Below are 24,000 nucleotides of genomic sequence, written 5' to 3'. Positions count from 1 at the left end.
AAATCTTTTGTTGTGATTTTAGGCCCTGCCCACAACGTCATGTGAGAATCACAAGCAAAACTTTGAGTCACAAACAAAAACTTAGAATAGCAATAAAAGATTTATGACATGTGCAAATAAGTTTGTTTTGCAAAAAAAAAAAAATTACTTCATGAGACAAATGTGTGATTTAAATGTTTAAAAAAGTTTTTTTTTTTTTAAGCAAAACTCAGTAGGCTTTTCTCATGGCGACATGCATCAACAATTCAATTTTTGCTTTTGTGTTTGTTTGTTTTTCTGCAGTTCCACGTTAAAGTTTGATGCATCTCTGCTTTCCTGAATGGACCGTCTTCATCTCCACTGTAGCAAACAGGCAGCTSTTTTATAGATTACAGTCCACTAAAAGGTTGCATTGTGCCCTTGTTTATATTTTTAATAGTGTAATTCTGTAAAGACAAAATATGTCTGGTGGTCCAGCTCTGATTTACATATCTTGTTAAAATGCAGGTTTGAATATTGCAATACTTTCCTATAACAAAATAGACCTGCAGAAAGAAATGACTATTAACATATCTTACATAGGCATAGTGTTATGCTCTATGTAGAGATTTCCCTTAGCTTTGATTGAATATCTCACAATTTTGTAATTTATCATTGTTTATTAAACTCTGAAAGCTGAGTGGCTTTGTTAATATTCTGTCCAGGAATGCAGTTAGATGGGCCCTTTTTTGTTGTTGAGCAGCTGCCCCTTTAGTGGTCTCTGCACGGCCCTGGTTCCAGTTAAATATGGCCGCTGACGCATGATGACAAACGACTAACTGGAATCCCCCCCTACATAAAACCAGTATTTAAAGACTAAAACAAGTTTTTTTTTTCTTTTTAATTTTTTTTTATCTTGACGTTTATAGAATTTTTTTTTTACCTTTCGAAGGAGCTTGTTTTGTGATTACACCAGCCAATAGGTGGCAGTCTGAGGAGGGAAACGCTGTCCAGCTGTTAATAACTGTCATCTACAGTCACCGCTATTCGTGAAAGCTTTACGAAAAAAGTAAAAATGAAGGGAAACGTGACGCAACCATTCAAAGATGTTTTTATGACAAAGCGACAGGATTTAGTCAGGGCTGGGGTTTTTTATATTCGACGTGAGAAGTTTCAGGCTTCCTGTGCACATGGATTAGCACATCTAAGTTCAGGACGAAGAAGCTGCCAGACAGCTTTCCCCCTCGTTATCTCCACCAGCTGTGGGGTTCCTTTGAACCGCAAGCCTTTCGGTTTCAGAACAAAGCGCCATGGATCTTTTTAGCCGAGCTTAGGGAAGTTAATGGCAGAAATACACTGAAACAGACACTCCTTTCCCACTGTTTTCCATGGGAGCTTCTGTGTTAAGTCAGCACCGTTTATCATAGCCGAGACATCATTACAACGTTAAAAACATAAAGGAGGGGTGTGTCAAATTTTTGCAGATGTCCCATCCACTTTGAGGCACCACAGCTTGCCAGTCTTTGCTCGGACTTCAATCCCCAGAGTTTCCAGATCCAAATTAATTTCTGGTTAAACAGTTTCCCTAAATTATCTCTCTTCCCCCCCTGCAGCTTATTTTATTGAAGCGATCAAAAAACGTAGCAAATGCCCCTTCCTCCTATTCCCTCTCTATTCTCCGCCATGTCTTTGTCTGCGTCTCCTCTTTCGCCCTCCGCGTCCCACCATGAAGGCTGCTTCTCAGCATGCACACCGTCGCCTCCCAGAACTCGCAGCGCATCGACCTTCACAACTTTATCTGGGTTTCTGCAAACAAAAACATAATCTGGCAGATGGCCGGCGCCTCCCGAACACAGGAGGGATTTAAATGAAAGGCTTGCCGGAGGAAAGACACCCTGCACTGTACATGCAAGCATAGCTTAGTGTATCACTTTATTTTTAGCCTCCATCTCTCTCTCTCTTTTTTTTTCCTGGAAAAAATACCAATGAGTAATTGATTGGATTAATGAGGCCCTAAAAGACGGATGTTCAGGTTAAACACAGGCCTGAACTGCCAAGAGATTTGCTGTCTTTGCTTCATGAAACACTTAGGAGGCAGAAAAAAAAATCAAACGAGGTCAATAAAGGATTTTTTTTGTTTGCAATTTAATTTCTAGCAACAACTTGAGTTTGCAATGCATTTCGTTTTGCTTTCCAGCTGGCTGTTTCTGGATGCTCGCCATTTTCATCTCATTCAACACGGTTTCACGAAAAGCAAAAGGTAATCGGCTCTGCAGCTTTCTGGAAAAACTCTCCTTTCTTTCTTTTTTTTATGACTGTTCCAAAGAAAAGACATTCAATTTATCCTTCTGAGAGCAACAAAACTAGATGTGACAGACGGAGACGAGGAAGAGAGAGGGATGATGGTGCTTCTTTGCTCCAGCTGGGGTTTTCCACAGCGATGGACCAGGGTTGGTGCTGAAGCCTGGTTTTAATTGAGACGTTAAATAAAACGGCTTATTTCAGCACAACAGTCAAATGGAGTAACGACGCCTCGAGGAGTCTTACGTTGATGTATTTGAGTTGCTTAGTAACGCATTATAGTGGATTAACCCCTTCCTTGCCACCTCACTCATAACATTACTTGAACTCAAGTGTGAATGTGATTTTTAATGGACAAATAAGAAACTAACTGAGCTGCTCTTGTTATTTAAAGCTTTCAGACTAATTTTAACTGCATTCATACTCGGACACACTTTCTTTGTTTTGCTCTTTCCACTCCTTCCTCCCACTCATCACGATGTGTTGAAGAGGAGTAGACTCAGCTGGACCCTGGACTAATGAGGGACACTGAGCCTGGCTCTTATTTCATGTTTTTGCCTACTTTCACTATCCTCTCCCTGTGCTTCACATAAAACCTCAGACACCTTCATCTCTTTTCTTTAAAGTCTCTAGGTTTTGGTCCCTGTTTATGCACTGGGTATATAAAGCTACCAATGATGGTAAAACAAAGACATCTGGAGCCAGAGAGTGAGATGGATATTATGTAAGTGCAAACAGATTTGAAAATACAAAGGAAATGTTACTTTCATCTTTGAGATTCTGTCTAAAATCCAAATGGCCACTGATTTTCAAAGGTGGTTTCAGCTTCTCGGTCATTTTCGCTGCCCTGTGATTTGAGCTAATCTGGTTTTATTGTGGGTGGAGGAGCCCATTATTTGTGTTGGCGTGTGCGTGTGTTTGTGTGGCGGACGCTCTCCGTTCTCAACCCACACACCTCTCCGCCGTTTAATCATCAAATCAGCAGCATTTCAGTGCAGCCGGTTCGTTTTTTCCCCACTTCAGCTTTCCTTTCAGACTTTTAAGTCTGTTTTTTGCTTTAATGGTGAGCTTTTTTAATCATTTGTCTGTTTTTTGAGACATTTTAATTAATCCTATCCGATAAGTACTGTTGCTCCACTGCCTTTTCATCCTTCAGCTCAGTTATTCCCAGTGCTTTGAGTGGAATCAGACCTGCCTCTCTGTCTGCTTCATATTCAGCCAGCAGCCGTTATTCCCGAGCGTCCCTTCCTTCAGCGTTCTGCCTTCACCTGTCTTTATCTTCAACCCCATGAACCCCCAGCCATATTTTAAGAGGCTGTAGTAAACCTGTTATTCATTGGTAGCTTGTGGTGATCAATAGTTTCTTTAAGCATATGGTCTCTTCGTCATTCACTGATAATGCTTGAGCTTTTCAGTTTGGTTCAGTAGAGCTGGAATCCAGTCCATTATTTGATGAGAAAACCGATTGAACAGCTTCAAGTGTTCCTCTGGACTTTATGGAGGAATGCCTGGCAAACGTTTGATTGCTCTTTAAACTCTTCTTCATTTAATCACTATTACAACCATAAAATCCAGTGTAATTCATTGACATTCTACACAGTGGATAAGTGAATAATCAGCAGCAGGTCTTTGGGGATTTCTCTCTACCAGCTTTGCACATCTAGACAAAATTTGTTGCCATTTCTTCTTTGCAAAATAGTCAAAACTCAGTTAGTTTAGACGCCGTATAAACTGAGAACACCGCTATCCAGAGATTCTGTAATGGCTTTAGTGCTGAACTTCAACTAGGCCATTGCCATTCTTTAACACGTTAACATTTGTTAACTCCTACAGAAACATGGTGATGCAGAATGAGTCTTGTGTCTTGTTCTCTGAAATGTTTAGGCATCATGAATTCATGGGACTGAATCCCCATTTTAAATCCTTTCCTTCATTCATCTTCATCAGTTCAGTCGACTGTTCATGATTTTTGGCTTAATTTAAGTGATTAGCTGTAGAATAAATACTGTTACATTAGAACCCCATAAACGAGGTTTAATCCGGCAGGGTGACTCCTGTGTTATTAATTTGCATCTGCAGATTTTTTTTTTGTTTTTGGGATCAAATATTCCTCAGGTACTGAAATACCTAAGATAGTACACTTTATCATTTGATGTAGCCCTTGGTGCAACCACTTATGCTTTGGCCCAATTACACACATTCTCCTAATGAGGGTCATTATGAAGGAGGCTAGTTTGTTAATTTCGTTCCAAGCGGCTAGAAATTACTGGTGAAGATATCGCCGGCTAATGTGATTTACAGAGAATTCTCCTGTCATTATGTGAGACTTTCAAGTCCAAAGCGTGCCATTATGGTTTCAAACAACGGCTGTCGTCGTGGTAACCCTCCAGAGCGGTCCTTACCTTCGCCGTGGCTCTCGCCTGGTACTCTGGGCAGCCGTTCACTGTGATCGTTTCGTGCATGTACTGGTAGACCTGGAGGAAACGAAGACAGACGTGCGGTGTAATTACACACGACTTTAAAAAAGCATAAAATCACTACTTTCTACGACCAGCTGGCCTCACAGGCTCAGATTTCACCGCAACCATCTGACTGATGGGGGGAAAAATAGAAAAATATGATACATTTAAAACATTTAATTATCTAAATAACAGGATGATTGTCTTGCCTTAAATATGAAAAAAAGCAGGTTTGTTTAATAACATCACACCATGCATTATAAACTGTCGTTTTGTGATTTTTGCTTCCATCTTAATTTTAGTAAACATGGCAGGAAGCCTGCTGTTTTAAATCCACTTTGATTATTCTTAGTTGGTGTTTCATGACTGAAAGTGGTTTTTTGACCTCGGCCACTGACTTGGGTTGCTGAGTTTCCAGTTGAATGAAGAAATAAAAGGATTTCTGCCAGTTTGATGAAGCAGAGGGAACCAAGGCAGACGGCTGACCTCTCCAGTTAAATCCTGGCTTCCAAGACTACTTTACAAATTAAATAACTAGAAAAATTGTGACAGATTAAGCTGGGTTTTAAATACATAGCAGTAATATTACAGTATTTTATTATAATAGAATAGAAATATTCTTTAATTTTTATCTTTATTCTGGTGTGCAAGCAGAAAGGTTGCAGACAAGTTGAATCACGCAGAGACATTTTATAAGATGTGTAATTGAGTGGGATAATTTAACAAATGTACACACTTTGACCTTAGATCAAAGTTTTAGAAGTTTAATAAAATTCCTACAATTAAATAATTATTTACCTTTGCTGATTTTTATTTCTTTTCCATCTATCGAACATTATTTATTTATGGAGAAGATTAAATCAGTACTTGATTAGCACAAAATAAAACAATAGTTCTGGCTCTGAAGAGGAAGTTTAAACTGGAATATTTATTTTTCTTAGGCAAAATTATAATGACACAAATCATATCTTACAGGAGGGGTACATTGCATACCTTTATTGGTTCAAAATTATCCTTTCATGAAATTAATAAAGGTGTACCACAAGGCTCAATTCTTGGTCCACTACTTAGTTTATATCAGAATTTTCTTTCATGAGTAAAGATTTATGTTATTAGAAGTTATTCACATATGTAGTAAAAATAAATTGGTGTAAATACGAGCACAGCAGGTTAAAAAAAAATGTCAATGACATTTTCACATGTGAAGTAATAAAAACCAGGAGATGAGCACAAAACATCTGATTGATTATCACCTCCCCCCCCCCCAAAAAAAAAAAATCTTCTACTCGTCTAACCAAAGTTCTACACAGCAACATTTGGGCTTTAAACACACTCAGCTGCCACTTTATCAGACTTCAGTAGATATATGTAGCAGTGAAAATTGACGTATCCATCACTGCTGTTATCGAATGAGCAGTCTAAGTTGGATAGATGCAGAAGTTTAAAAATGATGGATGAGCTGATGATAAAACCTTGCAGTTCGTACGGGATTTGCTGAGCCGGTGCAACCAACTTGATTAAAAATGTACATTTTGGAAAAGATTAGAATATTCCGAACGATTCTGCGCCTCGGCACATCCTAGTGGCTTTAAAATTACACTCGTATCAGTTGCAGTCAATTAAGCAAGTGAGCCAGGCAAAATGTGTTGGAAATAATGAAATGGATCATTTCTCAGAATATTAGATTTGCGGCCCGGATTCAGATTTCGATCACTTTCCTCCTGCTCGGAGACGTTGTGTGTTTCACATCGGAGCAGAGCAGCTTAGCGGAAACGAGCAGATCGGGCAGCTTTGACGTACAACATCACAAAGCTCTCAGTTTCCTGAATCATCAAAGACATGTATACTTAAAGGATAGAAACGCTGAGATATTTTTGTGTTGGGATCTCGGAGTGGGAGAAAAACATATCCCCCAGCTTCTGTCTGCTTGTTTGCTTATGGATCTCAAAGACCAAATGAGCTGCTTTTTGAGTGCACAGCTCTTCATCTCAGACCGCAACACATTCTGTTGAGTTTACGTCTCTCTGCGAGAGAACGAACCCGGCAGCTCACATATGCACACACGGTTTCAAAATACCTTTTTTTTTTCCCTGAGGTCTTTTCCACCTCTGCACTTTTTGAGGCTGAGTGCAGCTTTTTAAATCAAATGAAAGGTTTGTCTTTCTTTCTACTTCATATGGAGCCTATTATTGAAACCCAATCGTTGACGCCATTTAGAGCTATTTATCTGCTTCTCAGCAGCTCCACTTTCCCAGACACTAAATGCAAAACAATGGCAGCTTCATCTAGCTGTTACCGTAATGCCTTTAGCGCCTTTAAACCTCTCTCGATTGTGCAAAATGTTTATTAGCAGCCCCGTTCAAGCATGACAGGAACGCCACAGATAAAGCTTAAGCAATACTTGGTATCTGCTGTTTGAGAAAAGGTGGCACAGCAGCAAACAGAACGGCAATAACACCGAGAACGGGAGACTTTCTGGTCTCACTGGGTGCATCACCAACCTCTAATTTTATACCAGCCACATGCCGTTTCTTTGGTAGGTGTTGCAATATTTAGGTTATATGAATTTGCAAGTCTTTTTTCCACAATTTAAACCCTTTTGATCTGGGAATGAGTTGAAATCACTAGCAAGAGATTACAGTTTTGCGCTTTGACACGCTGCCAAGTTTTCTTCTCTCCGTGCAACATGAGTGTATTTGGTGTGTGGAGGAGGATAAGCGGTCTGAACATTTGGACTGCATCTAACCCTTTACGCTGAGGCACGCTGCACTGTGTTGTGGATCAGTGTTACTTCTTTTGATGAAAACATCTCTGCTTTATTAAGTCGGTTCATTGCTGTTTTTGGCAGTCGGTGGTTTAGATGAGACGTATCACTGTTTGTTTTGCTGCTTGCAGTCGGTAAAATAAACGGTAAATCTGTGGAGCACAAAATGAAGAACAGGGTTGAGAGAAGACATGAGACTGTACATGATACATGCATGTACTCCAGGCCTTATCAGCAGAATTCAATACAGAAGGATCTTCGTCCCAGGTGATTTTTTTCCTTTTTTTTTTTGTTGTAAATCCTGCAGGTGCAGTTGTTTTCTTTTTCTTCTGAATAGCTCAAATGTTCACCACCTTCTGGCAGAAGGTTTTTTTCCCCCCTCTGCAAATAGCTCTGTACTTTGAGAATGCTGTGAAATTCCCTCTGACTTGAATTTATGCAAATCTGCACAGTGTGTTTTAGTGCGTTACGATCTTTGGGTGCTTAGATTTTGGTCTTTATTATTGTGTGTGTCGATTATTTTCCCTGTTCATTTCAGGTTTATAGGTTTTGGCATGTTCAGTCCATTTCTCTTTGTTCATTGTTGTCATGCTAGTTTATTCCTTCGTGTTAAGTTTCTTAGTTTATTTTTCACTCCTTTCTTTGTGCGTTTGGATTTATTTCTTAGATCTGTGTTAGTTTTTTCCCCTTGGTTTGTAGTTCCTTTAGTTTTAGTAACACCGTTAATAAGCCTTTCCCTCATTTGCCTGCTTTCATTCTTCCACAGCTGTTCCACATCTCCTCTGATTAACTAATTTGTTAGTTTTCACCCCTGCCTCAGTATTTAAGCTCCAGGTTTTTTATTAATCCTTGTTGGATTCGTCCGTTACGCTGTCTATACTTCATACTTGAACTCATTGTTGGAGAACTCTGTTTTTTCCCAGTTATTCTCAAACCACTCCGTGACACGGTGAAGCTTTTCAGAAGCAGACGGCCAAGTTCAGACTCTATCTTGTTTAAACTGAGAGACATGGTGCCTTTCACAAAAAAATTTCAATGATTAATGACAGATCTTTAAATTGAATCGTATGCCTCCTTGTCACAATACAAATTCAAAACTACAAGGCAAAGAGAAAAGATTTTAAAAGGGTTCAGCAGAGTAATGTTCGCTTGCTTTGAATTTGTTAGAAAATGGCTTCTTCTGTTTAAACATTAGCTCAGTAAGAAACACACACTGTTAAACTGTGGTGGTCTGTCAAGTATGCTAATTAGAAAAGTCTGAGATTAAAAACCAATCTGAGACTTTAAAGATGAAAAGAGATTTTGTTCACCAAATGACTGCCAGTTCCAACGTTTTTGGGGTGGGACTCGCTTATCATCGCCCAGATTTCCTCTAATCTATCAGTTCTAGCAGGTTAGCACCTCCAGTCATCTCGTCTTGCGTCCTTCCCACCCCATTTGCAAGGCTGATTGACCCTGAGGACTCGCTCCTAGTGATGCAGCACGACTAAAGCACATGAAAGTCTTCCCCCCCGCCCTTCCTGTCATTGCAGAGCGTGGCAGGGAAAGACAACCACCTCATCAAACTCCATCTCTTTGTCATTTGCTGAGGCTGCTCTTTTCCTGCTCGTCATTCTTCATATTGACGACCATCTTGTCGTCTTTAACAGGGCGGAATCGTGTTTTGCACATTTTTCTGCCTCACCAGTAAAAAAAACGGCGACAGGATTTTGGAGTTGATCTAAAGACGTGATTAGTGACTCCATCCTGTCGGCTTTTAAAACCAAGAAAATGCAACATCTCCCTGGAAATTGTGAATTCTGATTAGCTTTCTTCTCATTCAGCAAATAAATGCAATAAAAACATGGAGGATGATAGATCTGCCCTGTTGGAGCTGATTGTTTTTTAAAGATTTTATCAAATTTGTTAAGCAATTGCAATGAGTTATAAAATGCAGACGTCTGTTTCCTTCTGTTACCAAGATACAACCCAATTAGTTTTTCTTCATAACCTTCGTCGCTGCAGCTCTCTGCTCTCTGAGAACCCCTGCTGGTTTCCCTGGCGACCGCGTTTAGTCGGGTCTTTGGAGGTGAAGCTCATTGTCTCTTGGTGAAGAGCGACTGCTGCTGGTCAGCCTGCTGCTGCTGTCGTCGGGGGTTTTTGAGCCTCCGTGTCGTTGCGCCCCCGTGCCTGGCACCAAGACCAGTCGGCCGAGCCTCTGGTGCCAAGACGCGCAGGGGTTGAGCTGACACGGAGCCGAGCCGGGCTCTGCGAGAGGAAAGGCCCAGCTCTCTGCTCCTTTATGTCACTTTGACGGCGGTGGAAGCTTGATCTCATGTTTTGATAGAATATATATGGCTCTGTTTGAATCCATTAGTGTTGGAAACATGTTCATTCACAAGTTTTGCAGCATCCTGGATTCTTTCAATGCGTGCTGCCAACACGTTTTGTGCCGAGTCCTAAAAATATCATAAGTTTGCATGGAAACCGGACCCGCTTTCAGTCATTCTGAAACGGGTTTCTCCCTAATTTATGCCCCACATAAGCTGGTGCGACCAGCAGTCTGTAAAACATCTCACGTTAGAGTTTAAAAACAGCCCCTTTAAGCATAAGTGCAATTATAAATACTTAACGGCACACGCAGGATTCCGTGAATTCAAAAGAGTTCACGTTGTTAAAGTCTATTAGGTTCTTCTTACAACTCAAATTTAATTAATAGTGGCTGCGTGTTCGGAGAGCGTAAAGCACCCGGCTAAGGTTGGAGGAAGGTCGACTTGCTAGATAATGTGAAACTCCCTCCAACATACTGATCGACTCCACCAATCCGGCTCCAAATTACATTTTGACTTTGTTTGTAATTAACTTGCAGATGGAGTCCATTTCAGTGTCTGTTGCCTGTTTTCCTGCTCTGTAACGCTGCCGTTTGCTTCCCAAACTCGTGTCACCGTGAGATGCTATGGTATATTACAACAGACAGGACAGTAAATATACAAGATCTGTGGTTATGGGCCTGCGTGGCAGCAGAAAGGCTTCTGTTTGCTTTTTACGCCTGTCCTGCTGATGAATGAGGTTACAGCCATGAATCAGCTGGGGGATGTTTTGGACCTCGAATGGAAACGGAAAGGCGAGATTTAGAATTCACTCTGTGTTTTGCGCCAGAAGAAGGAAATTAATAGCAACTTCATTAAAATTAAAGGGAAGCTTATCAAGCCTTTATTATAATAATAATTATTTTTTTAAATCGCACAGTTTCCTACCACCGGTTAAAAATAAAATAATCAAATAAACCCCACGGTTCTGCCATTAATATCTGACATTTTAAAAATGCTTCAGTTCATGATTGATGTTGCACAGCAGTGACTTAAAAGTATAATGCATACTTTTTTTTTAGTAGCGTATTTAAGTAGGTTGGGAATTAAACCCCCCTTCACCACACTGCAGATCATCTAATTCCATCAACAGCTGCTAAAATGCATTCTGTCAACATCGGCAACAGATGTTGCTGCGTAAACGCATTAAATGTAACTTATGGTTTCTCTATTTACACTCTGAAATTAGAAATTTTGACATCAGAGTCATAGAAATAAAATGACGCCTTGTGAAGCCGAGTTTCGATTAGACGTTGCTGCTGTGCCCACAAAATGAAATGAAACGTCCAGGAATGAGCTGTTTGGTTGCCTTGCTGACAGTTTGGATATAATTAAACCAGAAGCACATGTTAAATTTGGTTCCTTTAGTGTTTGAATAACTATAGTAGACATTGCTAATTGTAGGTACCCTGGTCATCAACATGAGCACAAAAACTAGTAAATGCCACTTTTTAACTTGCAACTGAAACACAACTAGAGTAAAACAAAGCTTCAACGTCTGAGATAGAACTTAAACTACTTCTTATCTCGCCATGTAGCTTAAATTCCCCTTTTCAAGGTTTAAAAAAACTTTATAACTAAAATGAGGTCTTGAAATATCAATTTCTTTCAACATGATAGACATCTGTTGTCTGTGTGTCCATGTCCCAAAGTGGTCAATTACAAAATAGGTCAGGCTGTCCTGCCGCTGGAGCACACTGAGGTGAGCAAATCTTTATCAATACAGACTGTCTACTGTAGCACAAGAAGTAGTACTTTTTAATATTGGGTCATCACTACAGCATTTATAAAGTATATAAACTCCATGTTGTATTTGTGTGATACAATTCTGATTTATAATCAGGACTAGACATATATCGCTTGTCTGGAGATTAAATTGCACATGCTACAGCGTCAAATCTGTAAAAAGAGGTGCAGAGTTGACATTTACTTAAAGCCACATATCTGTGTGAAAATAAATAGACAAGATGCTCAAAAATGTGACAATTAGAAGCAAGAGCAGCAACAAACTTCACCGTAAGGAGAGTGAAACGTCCAGCTGTGCTCTGAATTTCATAAACATGCAGGTGAACATAATCTCTGAATTTATCTGGGGGTTTTTTACTAAATGGAACAATAAATCAAGCTTTGCTGTTTCATTTAAGTTTCTTAAATTCAAAAATGGGAAAATTGGACTTAATGTAATTATAAAAACTGGTAAAGAACCAATTTAATTGCAAACAAAAGCAAAATTATTTACAGTATTTGCTAAGTTATTTTGTCTTTTTCTATTTTCCAATTGTTTGTAGTTTTGGCATACACACTGTTCAGTTTCCATGGATTTAAGAAAGTCGTACTCGATCTTAACAATGAAAAGTGCCCATATGTTTTTCAAAATCAAAAATATTTGACTTTCCAGCCTTTTGTTTGTGTTGATTTTATTAAGACATTAGAGTTGAATTGGCTAGTGTGGGGATTGAACCCATGACCTTGGTGTTATTAGCACCACGCTCTAACCAGCTAAGCTAACCTGCCATACACACTGTTCAGTTTCCATTGATTTAAGAAAGTCTTACTTGATCTTAACGACAAAAGTTTAAGAAAAGTTTTTCATGTTTTTCAAAATCAAAATGCATTATATTTGATTTACCAGCCTTTTTTATGTGTTGATTTTATTTCCCAGCAGTTTTTAGTTTTGAAGTGTTAATTTTATTTCCCAGCAGTTTTTAGTTTCGAAGTGTTGATTTTATTTCCCAGCAGTTTTTAGTTTTGAAGTGTTAATTTTATTTCCCAGCAGTTTTCTGTCTTAAAGTGTTGATTGTCTGAAAGACTTTAGATTTGATTTGCCCAGTAGGGACATTGAACCCATTGGGTGTTGCAGCAGCAGTCATAAACTTGCTAAGCAATTCCTCGTAATTAAAGGACCTAAAGCCTTTTTTCCCCAAAGTCTAATACATAACCACTTAATCAATAATAGTAGTGGCACCTGAATATTACCACTTCTCTCTACAAAACACATTTTTAAACAATAGTCTGTGTAAAGGTGACCAAAAATCATCACAACACTAAGGACAATCGGTAAAAGAGTAGTGTGCTTTAACAGGGATGTGTGGTATGACTAAGGTCATCAGCAAAAGGAGAAGTTCTGACTCACCTCTCTGATCGCTGTGCAGAACTCGCTCTGCAGAACCTTCTTTAGAGACTGCAGCTTATGTCCGGGAACATCTCCCGATTCCTGCAGCTTCTCCAGCAGCTCGATCGCCCGGGAAACATCTGGCAGGGCAGGAACGCAGAATTGGTTATAATTGAGCATATATGTGTGTCGGCACTCATAGCAAGAGGGAGAGTTTTAAAAAAAAAGTCAATTACATTAACAGCACAGCAATGACAAAGGTGCTGGAGCGAATCAATGGATGCTATAATGGAAATAGAATCGGTCAAGGCCGGCAATTGCAAGGATGATGGAGTAGGAATGAAATATGTGAATCATTTGCATTGACTCAGGTTTATTCACAAAATGACAGGGAGCAGAACAAAGTAAAGGGTTTAATTTAAAGTTAACTCTTCCTGAAAATTGTGAGGCTACCAACTCCGCTCTTCTGTGCCTGCAGATGTAGACAACTTGATTTACTTTGGTTAAAGGAAAAACGGATGAAGATCGGAAAGAAATCACAAACGATTAAATGCGAATCGCAAAACATAAGTGAGATAAAAGGTATGCTGGCCTTGGCTCAGACTTACAAAACACTTAAAGAGGCTAAATCTTAGAAATCCATCATCGCATAATCTGCTAATTAACAAAAAAATATCATCAAACACAATTTCCCAAAGACTTTTTTGCTTTTAATTAAGCAGTCAACACGTTTTGTATATTGCTTTGCTTTCCTTGTATTCGTGAAACCTTATTCTTGTTCTTATTGTCAAGTCGCGTAAATCACCACTGTAACCTGCAGAATACACGACGCAGAGAGAAAACCTTTAACTATCCTTCCCACTTGTATTTTTCTGTGTTTTGGTTTAACAAACTCTAAGTGACTTTCAGTAGATGTATGACTAAAACTGAGTAGCTGAGCAGAGGATCAGTCCAGGACAAAACAGTCTAGTCGTTTAGTCTGATTTTTCTCAATCCAGTTGATTCTTTTGACCTCTACATCCCTGTGTGAACATGTGCCAGATTATTTATGACCCTTTGTAATGGCCCATTTGAACCTGCCTTTTATTACGGCCAGTTTGAATTACTGCGAAAGATCTGTTTAACACTTTCTGTTCTGAATCACAGAACATATGGCGGAAATTTTACAATACATGAAGCTATATCCTTCCTGTAATGGATCCTCACATTCAACTTTCGGCGTAAAACTGTGCAGATGGCTTTGGTTGCTTTAGCCCCTGTAGTCATACGGCTAAGTAACATTCTGTTCCTCTTTGAAGGACTTCAATAGAAATAGGGTTTCAGACCGTTTTACAGACTGTTTCCTCTGCATGATGTAGTCTGAGGGAAAACTGCTCACAGCAAGGTCTGTGGGTCAGAAGGTAGCCGTGAAAAATTCCTGTTGTTTTTCAGAACCGCACGCAGCTCCGACGACTCACTGCTGGGAGCAGAAAATGTCAGAGAGAGAAACCCGAAACTCTGTGTGAAAATCAAAAACGATACGTCTGCAGCTGACCAGCATGAGCTAAACTTGTATCATCTGGATAAAGAAGGATTTTGATGAGATTTGTAGTAATAATACTTTCAATCGAGGTAAAAGGGTCACATTTTTAACCCTTTCTCTCAAAATCCAAAAAACTCTTATTCTCAAAAGCTCTTAATGAGCTGGCGGGCTTCCAAGCACCAAGGGCAAAGCTGTCTGGGAGTGTTCAGAGCATTTCTGTCTCATTAAACAAAGGTGAAAGGCCAGCGAGATGTATTTTTCTGTCTGCCTCTTTCTGCTCATTAACACACTTTACATAATCGGCATCAAGACCCTGCACAGAACTTCAGAGACGGATATTGCAAACATTTTTTTTTTATTGCTGCTTTCGTACAGCTGATCATAAATGACAGCTGGACATTTCTGGATATAAGCTTTCCGAGTTAAAATAGGGCAATCGGGAACTCCCGTTTGCATCACCAGACTCAGAGAAGCTGTGCAAATTCAAGAGGGAGAGTTCAGATCCTTTCATCCACACCAGGCTTAGCATGATTATTAATTTACAAACAAATCTTTTTCAAACATATTCCGAGGTTCTTAAATCTGAAGCATGCATAAAAAGATGTAACTAAATTGTGTGCACACTAAGTCAGACGTTTATATGCTCATCTTCTGCATGATTTAATGATTTGTTTGAACATAAACTCTTATATTTGAGTAAATGTCCCTGAGGAGGTTACATCTCAATCACTGTATTTTGAAGCTATCAACAGAATTTAGTTGATTTCCTTGCATGACGTGATATTTTAAATAGTTGTGCATTTCAAATTTTTTAAATCTTAACCGGTGTGTGTTGAGATTATTGATCACTCCAGCGTTTTCAAGCTGCTGGTTATTCAGGGATTAGTGAAATTATATACTTATAATTAAAAGTGTGCATTCAATACTTGTTTTTAAAATGAATTTTTTTCTATATGAATGTTTTTTAAGTCATTCTAACTTTAAAAAGAAAAAAAAGTCGAGCCCTCCTGATCGTAATGGATGCACATATCTGAATTAAATTTGCATAAAACAATGGTCTAAGGACATACTTTAGCTATAATAATACTCATTTTAAAACAATGAGTGCATTACAGAGGTAGATAGTCGATCTAGTTTCAGCTCTTGTCTGCAGATTGTTGACCGTCAGCCAGCAGGCCTTAATATTCCATCAGCCTCGCAAAGTATTAAATCACATCCGATCCCATAGAGGAATGAGTTATTACCCAGCTCTAAAAAGGTTAATGATAGCACCACCGTAGCCAATCACATCACTTCATCAGGCCCGACTCGCACACACAGAGGCGTCGCAGCATTTCTAGGTTCCCTACCTGGTGAGCTCAGTAAACTCTCACATCTGGAAGTGAGTGAACTGCACCTATATTTTATAATGCATCTCAGATGATATATAGAGAGATTTTCCAATTTCCACTTTCCTCTAAGGTCTGGCCTGCCGACTTATTTTTTCTCTCTTTTGGACTATAACACATAAGAGAGTAAAAGAAATGTGCAGCATAAAATGAAGGAATTGTAAGATTATCCCTTTTCTCTGCATCATATCAAATGTGCTTAATCTTTATTTGATTTTTTACAAAATTAAAATAAAAGTTTATAAAGCAAATGGTTTTGGATTGTAAACTGAACATGGTGGGAGCGATAAAAGCCACTCTGTAACCAAAATGTTTCCCTCAAAATTGTGATTTTTTAATTTAAGTGAAGAGCAGATTGCACTGCATAAAATGGAAAACCAAGTGCAGGCAGTTGCATACTGCAGGTGAAGCCAGTTTACATTTATCCTCTAAATGTAATAAACAATGTTTGCAGTGTTTGCTATAAAAATGTCCATCCAGTAACAAAGATAACACAATCCTGCTCAGTATGTGGCACCATTTCGCTATTTTACTCTTGTATAAAAGCAAATGCCAGTTGCAGGCTGGTGGCCATGCCGCACTAAATAGTAATAAACTGTTTCGGTTTACCTCTGTGTCGCTCCGAGGCGAGCCCAGACGTGGCGTAACGTCTGATGGTTTATCCTCTCCTCAACACAAACAACATGCATTCATGCAAACCTGGACGCAGTTTGAAAAAGCTTTCATTTTTCTGGTTGAATTTTAGCTTTGTTGTATTTGTGTTTCTTCACATCACTAGAGCTTTTGTTTCACATTTATGTGAACAACATAAAAGCCTGAACTCAACCTGCCTTGCATCAGTAGGTTAGGTTGGATGTGATGGTTTAGAGAACATGTTGGGTGATTTCTTTGGAATTCTGGGAAATTATATCCTCTATCTGAAGTTACCCAAAAAGTGAAACTGCTAATCAATGGCTGGGATCCTGAACAAGCTGCCGAATATGTTGGTAAATCTAACATTTAATTCAAGTATTTCTTAGATTTCTTTGAAGTGTACTGGTAAAACTTGAGTCAGCTTTTTTTAATCCTCTGATAAAGAACCGAGTGTTTATCTTAGCTCCTCTGCAGATTTCACAATATCTTGGCAAACAGATGAATCTGCAGCTGTTTGATGTTCCCAGACAGAACATTACAAGATATTTAACTAGGCTGTTGCTGCTGCAGTTCTGCTTTTTCTTCCTTCTGTAATCAAAATTGGGAATGAGTCGCATTTTTCCCTTTGGTTATTTTAATTGATTAATTTTTAATGATCATGCAGCCTTTCTTAAAGTACTTAAAGTAAAAAGCCAGATGGTTTTGGAACAGCCTGATCCTGTTTGGTTCAGAACTTTTGTTCTTATTTTGGCCACGGCGGAAACACACAAATCTCTTCGCTTGGTGTTTTTGCAAAGAAAATACAACTATTTTTTTAGTCTTTTACTGCCTCACTGTGCAATCCCAACAATGGGTCAGAATAAGATATGCACGGTACGATAACCTGGAGTTAAAACACAATGATTTTACATTATTATGCTTTTTACATAAGACTTGCAGCAAAAATCAATAAAACGAGTGCTAACATAGTTCCAAACAGCAGATTTTCTCAGCGAGGGAAAAACGTTGGTTTCCTTTTACCTACCCACTTATCTGCCAGCTATGGAAAATGTTAAGATGAGTGCAAAATCTAAATATTTTTTTCCTATGTTAACCGAATATCCATCAGTTTTTTTGTGATTTCTTTAATTTCAAGAACAATGCCTGAAAGGTATATTAGGATTTTTTTTTTAAATCACAAATTGAAGCTGAAAGTCACTTTGTGACAACTATGTCACGCTCCACAAAGCTACAGCTACACTGAGACGTCTTTCCTGTTTCACTCTAATGAATCAAAAATGAGAAATTGACAAATATTTTAGCCGATAAAATTACGCAGAGATTTTGTTTTAGTCGTCGCATGACTGTCTGAAGGTTTCACTCTGTTCTCCAAGATTGCCAGTTGTGAAAAAAGCCTTTTAAAGTTTATTTACTACCCTCTTTTAGGCTGTTCTGTCAAGAATTTGAGAGATTCTCAGACATTAATTGTACAAAAAAGGGAGGAAAACAGTACAAGGACGATTGCTTTATCTTTCCCCCCTTGTGTTTCTTGCAATATTCTGTTTCATGGCCCATGAAAGGTTTCTGAAAAAGCGAGCCGTGTTGTTCTTGCTGTGTTCAAAAGAACATCAAAAAGAAGGTACAATTTTGAATTTGCCCTAAGGAGTTGATGATGATGTGTTCTGAAATCACAACTTTTCTTCCTCATCTATCACGTAACATTTAAATGCTAAAGACATTTTCAACATGTAAAATAAATGTAACCAAGTGTCTGCTGCCAGCTGGTTAGCAGCCTTTGTAATCCGTCCATCCACTACCGCTGTGTTTGTGATTTAATCCACTGGTGCACGTAAGAAATTAATGACATCATACAGAAGGAACAGTATGTGGAAATACAAACAACTTTTCAAGACAACATGGCAACCCTCACCATAAACACAACTTATTTAAAAGTCGAGTCAAAATACGAATGGGTGGGCGTTTCCAACATTTTTCATGTATCATTTTTTCCCCCATCTCCAATGGAAAGCTGAATAAAAAATGGGGATGCAGTGCGTCTGCCTGCTGTGTTCAAAAGCAGATTAAAAGGAAGATGTCACTCTGAGATTTCAGTGCACATCATCAGCGAACCCCGCGCCTGCAGGAACGCTCAACTTTTTCGTCTAATCTGTCTTGCAAATGTGACGATTAAATATTGAAGACAAAGGCATTTTACAGACGCAAAACAAGGCTGGATCTATTTCTATTGTCAGTTGCTTAGCAACAGTGTTGATAAGCAACAAGAGATTTACATCTCCTAAATGGCAAATTGATTGTAGTTTTCTCTGTTGGAAAAATGACCTCATGACTGACTGAAGCATCAGCAGATAAACAGTTTCTTCTTTTTTTTTGCTGAGATTTTTTTTCTGGCTGTCTTTACTAACCATGTAAAATGTGGAGTTAAAGAATCTGTAATCATAAAAACTAATCCGTAATCTAGATTATTCCCTGCAAATCGGAAACAATTTTGTCGAATAAAAGTTAGAGGTGCATCCCTTCCACCTAAAATGATGACAGTTTTTAGTTTTGATTAGATTTTTTTTGTTATCTGCTGATTACTGATTAGAGAAAAATCTGTTTCTGGGAAACTTCTGATTTGTGCGTCTCTCAAAAGACTGCAGGCTTAAGAGGAAAATAACGAGGTATGTAAAAGTCTGCCGCTGGCGTTTCTACAAAAAATACGTCTCAGGAAGTCATTTTCCTTTGTCACGCTGAAAAAAATTCAACATATTTGTTTGGCGAAAGTTGAGAAGCTAAACAAACTCATGGTGAGGTGTAACGAAGGCTTCAGCACTCGACGAGCCCTCACTACGCTGTTGCTAAGAGGTGTTGGCACTGGGCAGCATTCCAGCTTCCTGGTATAATTTGTCCATTTAGAGCAGAGAGCAGAACAGTAGAGACTCAAAAGCGTCGCTTCGACACACAGCTGCGATAAGGTAAATAAAAAACATCCATGTTAGTTGCCGAGCTCATTAAACCGGAAGATGCGGCAATATCTCTACAACCTCTTAAGATCGTCTGGCTCTCATATTGATTAAGCTCTTGTTTTTCATCTCGGCAGATGTCAGAAGGTCTAAATTACCTCGGCAGATTCCCGTCGCACCTTTTCAGATGTCATGAATGATAATAAAGTGTCCTGACAAAGGGTCTTGCGATCTGCATCTGCCACTCTGACCTGACTGCCCTTGACGCCATCGGCGTCTCTGACGCCGAATAGGACCTCGGAAACCGAAATGATCGCAGTCCAAGCAGGTAAAATGGGCCAACGGGTTTTTTTTACCAACCCAGCCCCATCCACATGCCAAGGGAATTAGCTCTAATTTACCCGACTGTGACTATGCTCTCAGAGCTCGACAAATCACTCTGAGCGGGCTAATGGCTCCTGCAGGAGCCTGCGGTGAAGACGGAGACAGAAAACATCACACTCCTAATGTCCTCTTCATCCTCCAGTAATGATGGGGCAGTGTCCCTGCAAGACAATTACCCGAGAAACCGCTTATTTGTGCATTAACGACAGGTTGTAGTGGCTGCTTGTGACGTAAACTTGTCAGCAACTTTTTAATCTCTTTAAATTACCTAAAACTGTAACTTGCCTTACTAAGATAAAAAAGCGGGTCAGGCAAAACAAAAGGCGCGGCTTTTCCTAGCTGCACTGTCCAGAAGGTGCAACGTGGTGAATTTCATTCTCTCAGATTTTCTTTCCTTCTCAACTGTAAGCCTGAAAGAATTTCACACAATTTCCTCAGTAACACCAGGCCGGGCTAGAAAACGTCTCCCTCTCCACCAGGCGAAATAAACACGTTTCCAGTTATAACCAAACTATGTCTTTGTCTACAAAATCACAGCAGAATCTGGCAGCTGGTGTGGAAGTCTGAGTGTATTTCTCCAAGTGGGTACTTCGTTTTTTTCTACAACAGCAGTAGAAACATGCTAAATAAATTGTGGAAAATATAAGATAACTGTGGAGCTCCAGAAGTCTGTTTGATCCTTGGGTAGAATTAGCAGCTGCCTGAAGATTCCCTGCTCATCGATCACAGGAGTGAAAAGGATGCAAATGTCCAGCTGTCATACAGAGAGAGGCTGTTCATAGGATGAATATGTTTTAATAAGATAAGTGTATCGACCTTGTGACAAAAGCTAAAGATTTTCTGAAGGCAGGCTGAATCAAGTCCTTGCATCTTCTGAAAGGCCACTCTGCAAGGAAGAAGCTGTTGATGCACACAGGGATAAACTCTGGGGACTTGTCCTGCAGTTGGCAATAGTAACTACCAATAACGTACACGATAAGCATTGATACATTTGATGGGAAAAAGCTTGACAGCATACTTAAAAATGTGATGTACGGAGCTGGAAAGGTGCATACAAGTGTCCATATTTAACTTTTGAATACGAAGAAAGTAAAAATATATAAAAATCTATAAATTCTCCCATATATGCAGCACAGAAGTAGCAGTTTTGGTGATGCTAACAGGTTTAAAGAATAAAGGACATGCGTATTTTTTTTCTGTAGTGTATAAATTCCTAATAAAGTCCTAATTCCTTTATCTGTTTTGAACTGAACTTCACAGGTTTTTTTTGTAAATATAAGATGTTCAGATACTTTCAAAGCATGCACGTACCTTTTTATGAGTCAAATTACTAGTAATGTTTTAAATAACTAAATGTGAATTCAAAACTTTTCTTGGTCAAAATGCATAATTATTGCATTGTGTTTGTGTCTATTTGCTAGGCTGCAGTTCTGGGCAGCTTTCAGTGCGAATGTAAGCATGACACTTCTCTAGGAAAGACAGCTACTGCAGTGAGCACGGTTATTAAATATGGAAACTCTCCATTTGAACTGTAAACACTTCAGGTTTTATGTCGAATACGGATTTAGTTGCTCTGAGACTCGGAGACACCTCGCCTCTACCAGTGGAAGAATTAAAGTTGAGGATTTAACCTGAGACTTCAAATCGTATTAGTAAATAAAACTGTTGCAGAAACACGGCATTAATTGACGTCAAAACATTGCATTTGGAGATTATTTCTGCGATGCATCAAGAGATTCCAAATGCACCTGAAAGGGGAGAGCAGAAATTTTACAAACTGATTACAAAAGGCAAGCAGAAAGCTTCATTTCCAGTTAAAGACGTGTAAAACCGGTTGAGAGAAAGTTCTTCAAAGGATTTGCAGCCATAACTGAAGAAAAAAAGTCGTTCGGCAAAGCATTGACTCAGGGGGAAAATACAGATGATGCACAGCACATTTTTCACATTTTCATCTGTAAAGAAATACATGAAGCATTTTTTTTTGTCACTTCTCAATTATGCGCCATGTTCTGTTGATCTAATGGATTAAATGCCAATAAAGTACATTGACACTTGTGGTTTTAATACATCAAAATGTGAATAAACAGTTTTGAAGACTATGTATTAGCAAGACTGTATAGAATATTTTGGTGTTTGTAGGCTTTTATAATGCAGTAACGCTCATTTCTGGCTTTACAAACTAGAGGTGCTCATCCTGCAGAAGTTTCTGCCCTCTGACAGGCCTCTGCGTCTGCCTTTCTCTGAAGAACTACTGAGCGGGAGGAGACAGCCAGGCAGGGGTGAAAGTAGTTTTAAATTCTTGGGGGTACTATGACAAAACTATAAAGCACACTTTGGAGTTTCTATGCTGATGAAAGTTTTGCGACACAATAAAAGCTGTGTAGCTCTTGAATTGCTACAAAGTGGAGCTGTATTTCCCTCAACCCACTGGCCGCAATGTTGACACGTTGAGATGCCGTGAGACCTAAATTCTGAAGATAGCCTTCCACATTGGGTTGATGGGGCAACAGGTCCAGAAGGGAACCACAGGCATCTCTCCCAGGCCAGACACATAAACCATCTTCATCAGTTCATTTTAAATTCTGAATCGTATTCAAAAACAATCTAATTATTATTAATAATGTCACTAAAAGCTGCTACTGCTGCTCATCTGATGGAGACATAAGAGAGAAGCTACAATTCTTTTAAAAACAGATATAAACATTTGTTTACCAGTTGGTTAAATAGTTAGAATACAAGAAAAGTGAAAAACCAACAGACTCATAACCAGTTTACAGGAAAGCATAGAAATGGACTCATTTATCTCCTTCCTGGCTATCAGTAATGTGGGCTGCTGATGCTGTGCTGCTGTTGGTGTCGAGCAGAAAAAGCTGGAAGACGTTACGTTCTGTTCTATTGTTCACGTTTCTGCGTCGTACAGAACAAATGTGTTCGAGTGGGTCGTTTACAACCCATCAAATATGGAGCGGCAGCAGCATCGTTTCTTTGGGATCATCCTTTATTCTATTTCTATGCTAACGTGTAAAATTATTAAACCAAAATTATTTCTTTGCTCTTCTCCAAGCAGGCAAAATTTCTTGTCACAATTTACAGCAGCAGCAGCAGCAGCGAATGTCTGTAAGTTACATTTAATTTTACTTTTAAGATATTTTTAAGTCAAGTTCAAAATTTTAAACCTGATATAATGATGAAAAATCCAACTTAAATTAATGGTTTTAATATACCACTGTCAATCTAAACTTAATATTTAACCATTAAGATCCCTGTTTTAATCCCTAGCCTCCAAAAATATGCCCTTCTGAAGTCCGTCATGGCGCCTAGAATGATTAAGTGACGCAGTTGCAAAGTTTTAATAGTTTGAGTCATGCAGAACTGATTTGATCGTTTCCATAGCAACGATCAGAAGCAAGACGTTCCCCCAGAACTACAGTGAGCTCATTGTAGCTATGACATCATCTATGACAAAGATCAAAGAAATTCTGAGGTTATGAATGCTTGGCTCTCAAAACAAGGTTATTCCCAAGCATCTCTTCGTTAGCGGTCGCTGTCTTCAAACTTTATTTACAATGGAGCAAATTGCTTTCAAAACATTTTTTTTTCCCATAACTTTTGGAGCCGGATTTTTAATTACTACGGGAGTGAGGAAGTTATTCAATAAGATGCTTCCTAATATTAAATTTGATATGGCTAGTTTTGAGGATGACACAGAATATGATGAGATCGATGCATATTTGTTTAAACCTTCAAGATCAACTCACCAGAATGCACAGAAAGCTTCCCCGGCTGGGGGAGCTTATGGTCCAACAGGACACACAAAAGCAACAGACTACACAGACCATTCTGATAGGGACACAGGAGACGAGGACAATGATTTCCCCCGCTCTCCAAAAGTGCATCGACTGAGGAGAGTTGGGGCGATCAGACGGAAATCAAGACGTCCCAAGACTCAACCGGAGGTGTGAGAAAAGCACCAAAAAAAGACTGGACCCATCAAGTCCCAAAAGAGCAAACTTCCCCGGCTGGGGAAGTCTCTTGATGGGTTCAGTCTTTTAATGCCGCTTTCATCAACAAACTTCCCCGGCTGGGGAAGTTTGTTGAAGTTGGATTTTGTCATTTTTTTGTCATTTGAACAATCCAAACTTCCCCGGCTGGGGAAGTTTGTTGACATAATTCAAACTTCAAAATGACA

At 39.1% G+C, this 24,000-nt stretch overlaps 2 protein-coding genes and 1 non-coding gene across 4 annotated transcripts in view; 1 reads left to right on the top strand and 2 right to left on the bottom strand.

Moving 5' to 3' along the window:
* Positions 1–24,000, bottom strand: part of lin7a (lin-7 homolog A (C. elegans)) — a 36,034-nt gene that overhangs the window by 5,395 nt on the left and 6,639 nt on the right. For both annotated transcript variants that reach the window (XM_008400411.2, XM_008400412.2), the window contains exons 2-3: positions 12,964–13,082; positions 4,662–4,733 (exon numbers count right to left, since the gene is read on the bottom strand). In XM_008400411.2, the coding sequence (XP_008398633.1) occupies positions 4,662–4,733; positions 12,964–13,082 (191 nt within the window). The remainder of the gene's footprint in view (positions 1–4,661; positions 4,734–12,963; positions 13,083–24,000) is intronic.
* Positions 7,300–24,000, top strand: part of acss3 (acyl-CoA synthetase short chain family member 3) — a 62,904-nt gene continuing 46,203 nt past the window's right edge. Inside the window, exon 1 of the mRNA XM_008400413.2 lies at positions 7,300–7,749. Within this exon, the coding sequence (XP_008398635.1) occupies positions 7,649–7,749 (101 nt within the window). The 5' untranslated portion in view covers positions 7,300–7,648. The remainder of the gene's footprint in view (positions 7,750–24,000) is intronic.
* On the bottom strand, positions 12,271–12,344 carry trnai-aau (transfer RNA isoleucine (anticodon AAU)). Its single transcript has one exon. It is a non-coding gene; the product is annotated as a tRNA-Ile (tRNA).

This window comes from Poecilia reticulata, linkage group LG23 (genome assembly GCF_000633615.1).
Source record: "Poecilia reticulata strain Guanapo linkage group LG23, Guppy_female_1.0+MT, whole genome shotgun sequence".
Taxonomy (NCBI): domain Eukaryota; kingdom Metazoa; phylum Chordata; class Actinopteri; order Cyprinodontiformes; family Poeciliidae; genus Poecilia; species Poecilia reticulata.
The sequence above is the reverse complement of the archived record's forward strand: the minus strand, read 5'-3'. Positions and strand labels throughout refer to the sequence as shown.